Source organism: Pituophis catenifer, unplaced genomic scaffold (assembly GCF_029215685.1).
Source record: "Pituophis catenifer annectens isolate HBS135680 unplaced genomic scaffold, rPitCat1.0.hap2 SCAF_2, whole genome shotgun sequence".
Taxonomy (NCBI): Eukaryota; Metazoa; Chordata; class Lepidosauria; order Squamata; family Colubridae; genus Pituophis; species Pituophis catenifer.
The window spans coordinates 20,332,660-20,346,397 of NW_027256882.1; the positions used below are offsets into that span (position 1 = coordinate 20,332,660).

Sequence of the window (13,738 nt, forward strand, 5' to 3'; positions counted from 1 at the left end):
GGAGTTGCAACATTGATATCAGATAGGGTATATTTTGAAAAAGAAAAAGTAATTGTGGATGATGAAGGAAGATATGTAATAATTGTGGGAAATATTAATGAGGAAAAAGTGACACTGGTTAATTTATATCTACCGAATGAGAAGCAAAAAGAATTTATTGAAAAAATAACTAAAATTTTGGAAATTAAAAGTGTAGGGAAAGTAATTGTGGCTGGGGACTTTAATTTAATTAGAGATAAAATAGATAGTACTAACCCCACTCATTGTGGAGGAGCAAATAAAATGGGGACCTTAAATAAATGGATGTTTCAAAACGGCATGGTGGATGCCTGGAGAGAAGTGAAAGGAACTGAAAGAGTGTACACTTTTTACTCTAAGATACATAATACATATTCAACAATTGACTATATCTTAGTTTCTAAAGATTTGTTGAATAATGTGGATAAGATAGATGTAGGAATTTTTAAGGATTCTGATCATGCAGAAGTTATGATGGAAATATATTTTAATTTTGAGAAAAAAGGAAGTTGTTGGAGATATGATGAAAAACTGTATAAAAATGAGGAGGATAAAAAATGGATATTTAAAAAATGGGAAGAATGTTGGAGATTGAATGATAATTGAGAGGTTAAATTTGAAATTGTTTGGGATGCGATGAAAGCAGTGTTTAGAGGGGAAAGTATCAAGTTATCAAGCAGAAAATATAAAAATTATAAAAATAAAATTGAAAAAGATAAAAGCCAGATTAAGGAATTGGAGAATCAATTTTTGCTTACTAAAGAAAATTTTTTTTGGAGGAACTAAATTTGCTAAAAAATAAATTGATAGAAGAGGATATAGAATTGGTAAAAAAGAATATGAGATATTTAAATAGGATTTTTTTTTGAATTTAGTAATAAAAACTCTAAGTTATTGGCAAGGATGGCGAAAAATAAAAGAGAGAAGAGAGAAATTGGAGCCTTGATAGATGATAAGGGTATAAGATGCTATAAAAAATCAGAAAAATGCAAAGTGGCCAGGAACTTTTTTCAAAATTTATATTCGAAAAAATTAATTGATTGGGAAAAACTGAGAAGTTATTTAGAAAAACATGTTGTGAAAATTGACCAAACATATAAAGACTTGATGGAAGAAGATATAACACAAGACGAGATTAATGGAGTAATACAAAAAATAAAATTAGGGAAAGCTCCAGGTGAAGATGGATTACCTGCTGAGTTTTATAAAGAATTTAAGGAAATAATAATACCAAAATTGCAAAAACTATTTAATGGAATTTTACATGGTGGAGAAGTTCCGTTGTCATGGAATAGAAGGGTGATATCTATAATCCCTAAACCAGATAAAGACTTAGAAAGGATTGAGTCCTATCGGCCAATCTCCTTAATTAATCAAGATGCAAAGATATTTACCACCATTATAAGTAATAGATTAAGTAGATTTATAGATAGATATATAAGTTATAACCAAGTAGGCTTTGTGAAGGGGAGATACATGAGTAATATTGTCAGAAGAGTATTAAATATTATAGATGTTGCTGAATATAATGCTGATAAAATAGGTATAGTATCATTAGATATTTTTAAAGCTTTTGACTCTGTACAATGGGAAACTATTAAAACAATCGTTGAGGTACTAGGTTTTGGTAATAAGTTTATACATGTTATTTCAAAATTGTATCAAAAAAGTAGTGCAAGAGTGAAGGTGAACGGAAGGTTGACAGAAGAGATAAGATTGGAAGCGGGTACGAGACAAGGATGTCCCCTGTCTCCAACATTATTTTTATTAGTTATGGAAATTTTGACTAAAATGATAGAAAAAGATGAAGAATTGGAAGGGTATAAGGGATATAAGATAAATCTGTATGCGGATGATACTTTGATTATTTTGAAAGATATAGAGAAAGATTTGAAAAAGATACATAAGCATTTGGAAGAATTTGAGGAGATGACAGGTTTGAAAATAAATTGGTCAAAATCTGAACTATTAATGAATAATAATGGTAAGGAGTGGGAGAATATGCAAGAACAACTTGGGATAAGGATTAAAAATACATTGAAATATTTGGGCATAACACTTTCACTCAAAGTTAAAGAAATGAAAAAACTAAATTATGATGTGGTGATGAATGAAATTGAGAAAAAGATAGATAAATATAAAATGATAAAGTTGTCTTGGTTTGGTAGAATTGCAATGTGTAAGATGATGTTGTTGCCAAAGTTTAATTTTTTATTTGAGATGTTACCGTTAAACTTGACAGAGAAAGATATTGAAGGATATCAGAAGAAATTGGATAAATTTTGCAATGGTGGGAAAAGACCTAGATTAGTGAAGAAAATGTGGTATCAAAATCAAAAGGAAGGTGGATTAGGAATCCCCAAACTACTCAATTATTATTGGGCTTATGCTATTCGGACTGTGGTAAAAATATTTAAAGGTGAAGATAGTCATTGGAGAGATTTAGAATTAAAAGACATCAAGAGATTTGGCTCAACATGGTCTTTAGATAAAGCAAAATCAAAATGTGTAGTTAATAGCTATTGGTTAAAGGGACTGAGTAAAATTTGGAATAAATTTGTTAAAATTTTAATTCCAGATATAATTTTCTTAGGGAAGACAATTGAAAATTGGCCGATTAAAACTAATATAAGTTGTGATAGGGTAATGGAAGATGAAAATATACAAATTATAATAGATTGGTTAAAAACTTCAGAAAATGAAAGGAGGAAAAAAGAAATCATTGAAAAATTGGGTTTAGGCTGGTTTGAAAAAATACAGATAGAAAAATGGACTAAGAAAGTAAAGGACAATTGTTCGATAAGTAGAAGTAAAACTGAATTTGAACATTTAGTATTCCAAATTATGAAAGATGAAATTAGGCTAAAGGGACTCGTTAGTAAGATATATAAGATTATAAATTTTGATGGAAAACCACAAAGGGTGATGAAGATGAATTGGGAAAAAGAACTTAATATTAAAATATCAGATTTAGATTGGAATGTGAATTGGAAGAGTAGAATTATGAAGACTTTATCTGTAAGGATTAAAGAGCATAATTATAAGGTTGTTTGGAAATGGTATTTGACTCCATTAAGATTGTCATTGATGAATAACAAAATTAGTAAACAATGTTGGAGATGTGATATGGAATTAGGGATTTATGAACATATGTGGTACAAATGTGATAAAGTTAAAAAGTTTTGGCAACAATTGGAGAAAATGATATTTGAAATGATGGGGAAAGCAATGATATTGAGACCAGAAATTATATTACTGTTGATAATTAAGGAAATGGAAGCAACAAAATATGAGAAAGAATTGATTAGAATTATGATTATAATGGGTAGAATTATAATAGCCAGATATTGGAAATTAGATGTGAATTTTAGAATAGAAGAATGGTATTGTGAAATGTGGAAATTAGCTTTAAACGATAAAATGACATGCGATATTAAAATTAGAAATGGTGATTATAAAGAAGATATTTTCTGGAAAATTTGGAAACCATTCGTGGACTATGCGCTGGGAAAATTGGATGCTTCGGTACCTGTACCCCGAGAACGTGGATTTTGGCGATCATGAGGATATATCCGAAGAACCAAATCTTCCTTTCTTATGTATAGCACAGGGTGAAGTATTGTATATGTTGTTTGTAATGTTATTTTAATAATATATATATATATATATATATATATATATATATATATATATATATATATTTAAAAAAAAACTAAAATTGATGCAAGATGTTAGATCAAGAGGAGGTTTTGGTTTGCCGGACTGGGAATTATATTATCAAGCTTGTAATTTGATGTGGATTAAAGAATGGATAATGCTAAGGAATATTAGATTGTTGACTTTAGAAGGACATGATTTATTGTTGGGTTGGCATGCTTTATGTGGTATAAAAGTACAAAAGTACAGGGTTATTTCAGAAGGCATATGATATGAGAATCATTGTTATTAAAATGGGAGAAGATCAAACAATGTTACTATTTAAAAATTCCAGTCTGGTTATCACCTATTGAAGCAGTCTCACACGTAATAACATTCAGAAAGGAACAAATTGTTAGATATGGTGAATTATTAAATGAAAGGGGTGAACTCAAGTTGAAGCAAGAACTAGAAGAACAAGAGTTTGAAATGGATTGGTTTTCATATATGCAAATACAGTCTAGATATGATGACGATTCTAAAATGGAGGGTTTTTATAGTAACTTGACAAACTTAGATAAAATCTTAACAGGTTCTGATGACCATGTAATTAAAAAATTGTACAGTCATTTATTAAAAGTAAAATTGACAGAAGAACAAGTTAAAGAAACAATGATTGCATGGGGAAAAAATGTGGGTCATGGGATTGACTTAGAGAAATGGGAAAAATTATGGTTGCAGAATTATAAAATGACAATGTCAACAGCCTATAAGGAAAATTTGTATAAGATGTTTTACAGGTGGCATTTACCCCCGGCGAGAATAGCTAGAATGTACAAGAATAAATTGGAGAAATGTTGGAAGTGTCATCAGACTCCGGGCTCATATTACCATATGTGGTGGACATGCACAGAAGCTAAAAGATATTGGACTAAAATCCACAAATGATTGGAAAAAATGACAAAGAAACACATTGACTTTAAATCAGAGATATTTTTATTAGGGATTTTACCAGAAATATACAATAGAGAAGTGAGATATTTAATTGTGAATGTTTTAATGGCAGCTAGAATTGTATTTGCTAAAAATTGGAAAGGAGAGAAGATACCCATGGATGACGACGTTATCAAGAAAATTTTGGAGTGTGCTGAAATGAGTAAATTGACATTTGAAATTAGGGAACAAGAAGATAAACAATATTATTTGATATGGGATTTATTTTATCAATGGTTAGACAAGAAAGAATGGAAATGAAATATGAAATATGAAATGGATAAGATAATAAAACATATAAAGGGGTTTTTCTCCCCTTATGGAGGACAATTTACTGTTAAATAATTGATAAATGACAATAATAATGTAATAAACTGTTAAATAAGAAAATGTTGGATAGAGGATTAAGCACAAAAGATTTGTAACCGAGCAATACACTTTCTGTACTTGTAATGGATGATAATTGTTTTATGTTTTAAGTTTTGTTTAAAAATAAAAATAAAAATTCCAAAAAAAAAACAAAACAGTTTGGTATCAGTGGAATAACAGGGGAGTCAAGAAGGGTGGGCATGGCCAACTCGATGTCACTCGCGTCAAAAGGTGCCTTGCCGGCCTCTACTCGCCCCTCCCTTCCCAGCCACTTACCTGCCTGCCTGGGCTCTTTACGGCCCCAACAGGAAGCAGTCTTTGGAGTTAAGCAGCTGCCATGAGAAAGAATTGGCAAAAGAGCTGGCTCAGTTCAAATTGGATCTGGCCAAGAAGGAGTAGCTCACTGAGGACTACGAGCATAGGCTTTCCAAGCTGAGGGAAGACCTGTGGGAGTGGAAGGCCAGGTACTGGTGCCTGGAGGCTCAGCGGGGTGAGCCAGTTCCAGGCCATGATGCAGTCCCACTGGAACAAGGCCCTCTGGCTCTTTGCCACAACTGATACTTCCATCCAGCCTTTGCCCAAAGCCCTGCACCAGAAGGCTGAAGCAGACCCCGAGTCAGAATTTCTGCCCCCCTCCGACCCATACGAAAAGGCCCCCAAAGGGGGGAGACTCTCTGCAGCAACACAAATGCTCATTGTATGTATCTGGCCCAGGGGCCATAGTTTGAGGACCCTTGGTTAAGTGCAACATAAAAAATGCAAATAACATTTCTACGGACCACCAAAAATTTCTCGCGGACCCCCAGTTGGTGACCGCTGTTCTAGTCCAACCCCTTGAGTAGGCAGGAAACCCTACACCACTTCAGAAAAATGGTTATCTAATCTCTTCTTAAAAACTTCCAGTGTTGGAGCACTTACAACTTCTGGAGGCAAGTTGTTCCACAGATTATTTGTTCCAACTGTCAGGAAATTGCTCCTTAGTTTTAAGTTGCTTCTCTCCTTGATTAGTTTCCACCCATTGCAGTCCTACCCTCAGGTGCATTGGGGAATAGTTTGACTCCCTCTTCTTTGTGGCAACCCCTGAGATATCGGAACACTGCTATCATGTCACCCTTGGTCCTTCTTTTTATAAGACTGGACATATCCAGCTCCAGCAACCATTCTTTATATCCTTTAGCCTCCAGTCCCCTACTGATCTTTGTTGCTCTTTGCACTCTTTCTACAGCCTCCACATCTTTTTTACATCGTGGCGACCAAAAGTGGATGCAGTATTCCAAGTGTGGTCTTACCAAGGCATTATAAAGTGGTATTAACATTGATTCTATCCCTCTGTTTATGCAGCTTAGAACTGTGTTGGCATTTTTGGCAGCTGAAGCACACTGCAGGCTCATATTTAAGTGATTGTCCACAAGGATTCCAAGATCCCTCTCAAAGTCACTACTATTCAGCAAGTTACCACATATACTGTACTGTACCTGTGCATTTTGTTTTTCTTCCCTAAATGTAGAACCTTACTTTTTTCACCAATGAATTTCATTGTGTTAGATAATGCCCAATGTTCAAGTCTGTCAAGATCCTTCTGTATCTTAATCCTATCTTCTGGAGTTTTGGCTATTCCTGCTAGCTTCGTGTCGTCTGTAAATTTGATGAGTTCCCCATCTATCCTCTCATCCAAATCATTGATGAATAGTACTGGGCCTAAAACAGAGCCCTGGGGTACCCCACTGCACACCTCCCTCCATGTAGATGCTGTTCCATTCAGGACCACATATTGAGTAGGGTTGGTCAGTCAGTTCCGAATCCATCTGGTGGTGATGCAGTCTAACCCACATTTTTCTATTTTATTAAGTAGTAGGCTATGGTCTACTTAATCAAATGCCTTACTGAAGTCCATACCCACATCAAAGAAACAATAAATGGCTGCTGATCTGGCAGTGGTGAGTTTAAAGAAATTCATTGACATTTGAGGAAAGCTATGATGGAGCATCTGGGAGAATATCTTGAGGCACCTGATCTGAGGGCTGATGTCTTTGAACTTCTTCCAATACTGTCCTTCTGGAAGATACATCACTGTCTTCTAGGAAAGACTCAGAAAAGAAGTGAGCCATTTCTCTCAGCTGGGATTGACCAGGACTGACCAGTTAGAGCCTCTTGTCCTTTTCTTTGATGGACAAGCTGCAACCATGGTCAAACTCCCAAGCCTTGAAAGATCAAAGCACATTGTCTGCATAGAGATCAGTTTGACATCAGGATACTGAGCATTAAACCTTGCTTTTGTGTTATCTGCTGAATCTATTGCACTTCATACTGTTTGTATATAAATGTACTGAAATTTAACTCCCCTTTATTTTTTCTCAAAGGCAATATAACAACATCATTCAAAATTCTGTGACTTACCACTTAACCTTTGTAGAAGGAAACGAACTGAAATTGTGCAGCTGTAAATGTCGAAGATTTGTTGCCGGGAAGAGTCCACCAATGAGATGGTCTCCTGGTCTGTAGTGGTTGAGTGGGTCTCTTGCATTCCTCTCCAAAGTCAAGAAGCACTTGGTGCCAAGCATCCCACAGGCTGCCTGGGGCAACAAAAGCTCCATCAGAAGCAGAAGCAGTGGGTTCATTTCTAGGTTAGCCAAAGGAATCCTCTGCTTTGCATCTGATCTCAGAATCAGCAGAGCAGAAGAGTTTGGAGATGTTGAAAGGAGATTGCAGCAGGACTGACTTATCTAATACAGTATGAAGTCAAGAGAGGACTTCCCAAATGATGGAAAGATGGGCCAACACAACAGAGTCCATGAAGTGCAGACCAGCTTCCCAGTGTGAAAAGACAATTTATGCACTAACTTTCATGATGTCAGATAGTACTATGTGTTGCTCCTGAGTCTGTTGATCTGCTCCAGAGATCCAGGGAATAAGGAATCTCTTGACATTTAGCCTGAAGGCAAGAAACAAATCACTAACATTCTAATAATTATCTGAGAAGTAGGAGGTTCTCAGTCCTCCCTGCAGGCTGAGCTGGGATCCAGCTGGAAAACTCCTGATGTAACTCAATGTAATGGATTCCCAGGAAGCATCCAAGACCAAATTGTTCTGGGAGTATTTGGGACACCTGTCATTCTGCTTAGTTGATTTCCAATTGGTTTTCTTTCATAATATAATATGTGAAAGTTTATTTGTATGATGCTGTGTTTTTGATATGATGAAGTTGTTACTGTTACCTTTTTTATATTGGGGACTTTTGAACTAAATGATGTTGATGCTACCTTAGGCCTACTGTGCATTTTTTATTGTTCAGACCTTTATGTTATAGGATGGATGCTTTATTTATGTTGTGGGTTGACGTACACCTGTCTGAAGTAGAATGAACATAAATCAAAGAAATATCCATATATTCACCCAGCCATCCTTTACGCCTGGTGGTGTGACCTAGTGGTGGGATTAAAAGTTTTTTTACTACCAGTTCTCTGGCCATTGCTTGGTGGGTGTGGCTTGGTGGGTGTGGCTTGGTAGGTGTGACAGGGGGTTAATACTGTAAAATCTCCATTCCCTCCCCAATCCAGGGGAAGAATACTGCAAAATCCCCATTTCGTCCCAATCAGCTGGGACTTGGGAGGCAGAGAATAGATAGGGGTGGGCCAGTCAGAGGTGGTATTTACTGGTTCTCTGAACTACTCAAAATTTCCTCTACTGGTTCTCCAGAACTGGTCGGAACCTACTGAATACCACCTCTTGTGTGACCAAGCATTGATAACTTCATACCTGATGAAGGGGATGTCCCCATCCTGTTTTAAAGAGGCACTCATCAAGAATCCGTTATTGGACTCTATCTTCCTGGACAATTGTCATCCAATCTCTCACCAATCCCAGGACCAATGTATCTCACCAGTCTCACAAATAAAACTATTTTGTAATTATTAAGATTCACCAGACTGCTAGAAGAAAGTAAATTTTATACACACACACACACACACACACGCTTGTGTATTCAAAGTTTTAAACAATAAAGTGTTTATTGGTGAATAAATGACCCTTGAAATTAAAGTCCATCTTTTGCATTGCAGCCATTTTTCTCCTATTGTTACCTGAAATTCAGGCACCCCGAATTTGGCATGGAGCTGATGAAATCTATTATAATGAATTTGAGAGGGGAAAAAAACACTATTAACCTTTGCAAAAGTCACTTTTCACCTCCAATCAAGAATACAAATGACAGCAGAAAAACTACAAAATTTATTAAGGTGATGGAGGTGTCAAGTCTTTTGATAGCATAGAAAAAGAAATGATACATACATTTAGTCTGTGTGATACATCAGAAACCCACCAATAAAAAAATAAAAGATGATTACATGTAAGAATTGAACAATAGAAAACATGGATTACAGATAAAAGTCCCCAAATGGCAAACGTATGGGTTACATCATGTCCCTTCCCAGGTGGTTGGTATCTTACTTAAAACTTGCAACTGTATTCAATAACTTTCAGAATATTCTCTCTATAGTTTAATGGCTGAAAAGGTTAGTTCACACAAATTTAAAAAATGTCCTTTATTCAGGTGAAAAATGGGCTTTCCTAAAATTACGAAAATGGTCTAAATTGCCATGCTAAAATTCTACTATGTCCTTACTTAAAAGCTGATACAGAAACCCAAAATGCCAAGTAGTACTGCCAGACATAGAAAGATGGAAATTGGGTTTAAGCAGGAGATCACTTTAAAAAGCAGTCAGAGAAATGAAAAGTACCTAATGATGAGTAAAAATATTAGCTCTCCAGATACATTATATCACCAGAACATCCAGGAGAATCAGTTTTCTACTTCACTTTTCAACATCAATTGCTGCTTTGTATTCAAGTCTGGCCTCAGCACAATGATGTAACACTTAGGGATAAAGATGCAACCCAGCAGCCCAGCACTGGAAGCCAAGATGGAGAAGACCTACACAGGAACCATGTATTTCCCTTTGGTGCTCAGATAGGTAGGCACAAAGGACAGCCAGACACTGCAGAAGACCAGCATGCTGAAGGTGATCAGCTTGGCTTCATTGAAGGACCCAGGCAAATTCCTGGCCAGGAAAGCCACCGTGAAGCAGACGGCAGCCAGAAAGCCCATATAGCCAAGGGCAATATAAAACATAGCAGCAGAGCCTTCATTGCACTGCAGAACGATCTCTCGAGGCTGAGAGTTCATGTCAGAATCAGGGAATGAAGGAAAAACTCCTAACCAGGTGAAACAAATGACAACCTGGACAATGGAACAAGAAAGGATGATGGTGTTGGCCAGACTCTTGCCCAGATATTTCCTCACTCCATTTCCTGGCTTTGTGGCCAGGAAGGCCAGCACCACCATGATTGTTTTGGCCAAGACAGAAGACACAGCAATTGAGAAGATGATGTTGAAGACTGTTTGTCGGAGAAGGCAGGTGGTTCTCCTTGGCCGACCAATGAAGAGGAATGAGGTCAAGAAGGAAATCAGAAGGGAGACCAGGAGAATGTAGGAGAGGTCCCGGTTGTTGGCTTTGACTATGGGAGTTTCTTGAAATGTAATGAAGATGCCCAAGACAAAGACTGTGGTCAAAATTAGGAATAGAGCAAAGGTAGTAAGGATGATTCCCAAATTGTCTAGATGGGACAAAAATGTGACATTTTTGGCAATACATTGATCTCGCTTCTTATTCTGATATTGATTTTCTGGACATCTGATGCAGTAGTTTGCATCTGCAAAGGAGAAATGTAACATTTGCCATGAATTTATAAATTTATGAATTTATAAATTAATGAGTGTGTGTGTGGATATACTTGCATTTGTAAATGTCCAAAGTTGATTAAGTGAAAAGATGTAAGTATATTAAGAAGGGAGAGAATCTGGGGGGAGACATAGTTAACATGACAAATACCTCCATTTTTCTCCATTTTTGTCCATTCGTGGGACTGTAGGAAATGAAAGGGCTGAAGGACAACCATCTGTATCATTCAGTAAGGTCTCTAAGGACTAGAACTGGCCAACCTGAGAGGGTTGGAATATTTCTATTCCATTTGTCCTCAAAAACCCAATGGTTAATGATTTTCAAAGGCTGGGGGGGAAAACAGTGTCAGAGCTGGAACATAAATTATGGACTGTCAGAGTTAGCTTGCTATCAGGGTTCTGATGCTCTAATTATATCATGAGCCTTGAGCCAAGCTTCAAAATAAATCCAATTATTTATTAGGAGCTTCATGTCAGCATGTTCCAAATGAAGCCAACTCTGACCCCACGCAATTTACTCTGATACTGTTTCCCCCTCCCCCCAAGGTGTGTCATCAGTCACATTCTCCAATGAAGCAATTTCATGGGTTGTAGAGATCACTCCCCTCTGGCTACTGTGGGTTACCGTGGTGACAGCCTTGACAGAGATATGGCTGGAGTCTGCTTTTGTTTTGACATAGTACTATAGAAGCAACATGACATTCTTTCCCAAGCTCAAGCAACAGACTATTTCCTGTCATTTCCACTGATGCTTCACAAAGCTATAGAAGTATCTCCTTAGCTGTTTAGTTTCCTCTATATCTCAAAATCTCATTCAAGGGGATTCAGGCACATTATTGCTACACAGTCATTGTAGTTAAATGAATACTGTATGTCTTTGGCCCAAATCATCATCTTTTAATGACCCCATAATCCCTTGAGCAATGGAGTCTGGGCAAATGAATGGAGCTAGCAGAATGTTTAATGGCCGGATGCCCTTCATGTTGCCAATGAGGAGTTTTGTTCAGCATTGTGCCCAGAGAGAGAAATATCTGCCTCCATCTAGGATTGAACTCACACCCTCCTGATTGTGAGGTGAGAGTTCTACCTCTATGCTGCCACACCACATCTTTGGCCCAAATACCCAGATTCATCTTCATTGAAAGGACTGCATTGATTTCCACTCATTCACCTTCTTGGATAGAAATCCTTCCTTCTGCACAGGGGACACAGTTGTAGCAGCATTTTGGTTTCCCCTCCTGGACCACCTTGAAATATCCATGCTGACAAGATTCCACACACTGGGAGTAAGGCAATGTCTGAAAGTGAAAAGAATTGGCATTCAGAAGCACCTGCAATCATCAGCTATAAAATGATACAGAGAGTTGGAAGGGGTCAACAAACTAGGTATGTGCTAAAAAGATTAGAAATGGAACATTCTTTTTCTCCCCCAGGGCAAACTGTGGTGGTGGTGGCCATTCCAGGGAGGTCCAACAATTGTCAGGAAAGTTATTCTTGAAACTGGCAGTGGATTGTGATAATCAACCATGCTTCCATTTCAGAAACTGACATGGAAGAAACAGGAATTCTGGAATTCTGCAGCATGATTGATTTTGCACACATTTTCCAGCAAATATCCAGCTGTAGCATCAACCTCTTGAATGTCAAAATGAACACGGGCAACTCAAGTGATTTTGTTTCTCTCTCCCCTTAAATGTTGCCTGTATTTTCCTACATCCCCATGTCACCTCCTTCGTTAATTTTGGAACAGAACCCTTCTATACTTCACAAAACCCCTTCTCCATTTCTATTGCTGAATTGAAAAGAGCCGGTATCTGAAGGCAGGCAGTCTGATATATAGTTGGGAAGGGAGGGGATACTCATGGAGATAATGATAAAACTGAAGAGACGGAAGATTTTCCCCACCTGGTTCTGCCCATAATGCCTCGTGATGGCTTCCTTGTTGATGCTGAATTTCACTCCTGCAGATCCTTCTCTTGCCAGACTCCCAAATTTCACACTGGTGCCTGTCTTATTATGAAAACCCACCCAAGTCACAAGGTCAAAGTCAGCCATCAAATCTCCATTCCCATCCAAGTACATTCCTTGCATGGTGTTGTTGTAGATCTGGGGATTCTTCAGGAAATGGTGGAGCTACAGAGTGTGAGGAAAGGAAGGTTTTAGATGAATGGAATCTGCTATATCAGGTTGGTATACAGAGATATAGGGAATTTTATTTTTTTGAAGTGCAGCTTGTTTTCTTATCAGGACAATTCCCGTAGATTAAGGTGTTAATAGGGAATATATTCTTCACAGAATCTGACATTCCAAGTCCCCTTTACTCTTGTTTTATTGTTTATTTCTCCCTTTGGTCCTCTTGAAGGTAAGTAGACAGAAGAAGGGCCAAAGGTCACCTGCAAAGCATTACCTATGAATATGCCTGCTTACATCCCCTGATGCTTATGCATTATCTTCTCCGTCCTTCCTGAGAAGTATCAGTAGAGTTGCATTCTTTCATCTGTAGGGGTGTGTCTCAATAATAGAGAGCCCCTACTGTGCTCATCCTAAGAGACACGGTGGCTCAGTTGCCAAGATCCTGAGCTTGTTGATCAAAAGGTTGGCAGTTCAGAGGTTCGAATCCCTAGTGACACGTAACTGGGTGAGCTCCCGTTACTTGTCGCAGCTTCTGCCAACCTAGCAGTTCGAAATCACAGAGAAAATGCCAGTAGAAAAATAGGGACCATCTTTGGTGGGAAGGTAACAGCGTTCCATGCACCTTTGGCGTATAGTCATGTTGGCCACATGATCACAAAGACATCTTTGGACAGCACTGGCTCTTCGGCTTTTTAAACAGGGATGAGCACCACCCTCTAGTTTCGGGAACAACTAAAACATGTGCAAGGGAAACCTTTATGTTTACCTATTGTGTTCATCAAACAACAAACACTGCAGTGAGCCTTGATTATTTATTTTGGAATCTGTGTTTTGCTTCCACAAGAGAGAAGA

At 37.5% G+C, this 13,738-nt stretch overlaps 1 protein-coding gene across 1 annotated transcript in view; it reads right to left on the reverse strand.

Annotated features, from left to right (window-relative positions):
• LOC139309976 (vomeronasal type-2 receptor 26-like) overlaps positions 1-13,738 on the reverse strand; it is a 75,987-nt gene that overhangs the window by 12,934 nt on the left and 49,315 nt on the right. Inside the window, exons 8-11 of the mRNA XM_070934159.1 lie at positions 12,613-12,886; positions 9,951-10,725; positions 7,858-7,948; positions 7,422-7,589 (exon numbers count right to left, since the gene is read on the reverse strand). Coding sequence (XP_070790260.1) covers positions 7,422-7,589; positions 7,858-7,948; positions 9,951-10,725; positions 12,613-12,886 — 1,308 coding nt within the window. The remainder of the gene's footprint in view (positions 1-7,421; positions 7,590-7,857; positions 7,949-9,950; positions 10,726-12,612; positions 12,887-13,738) is intronic.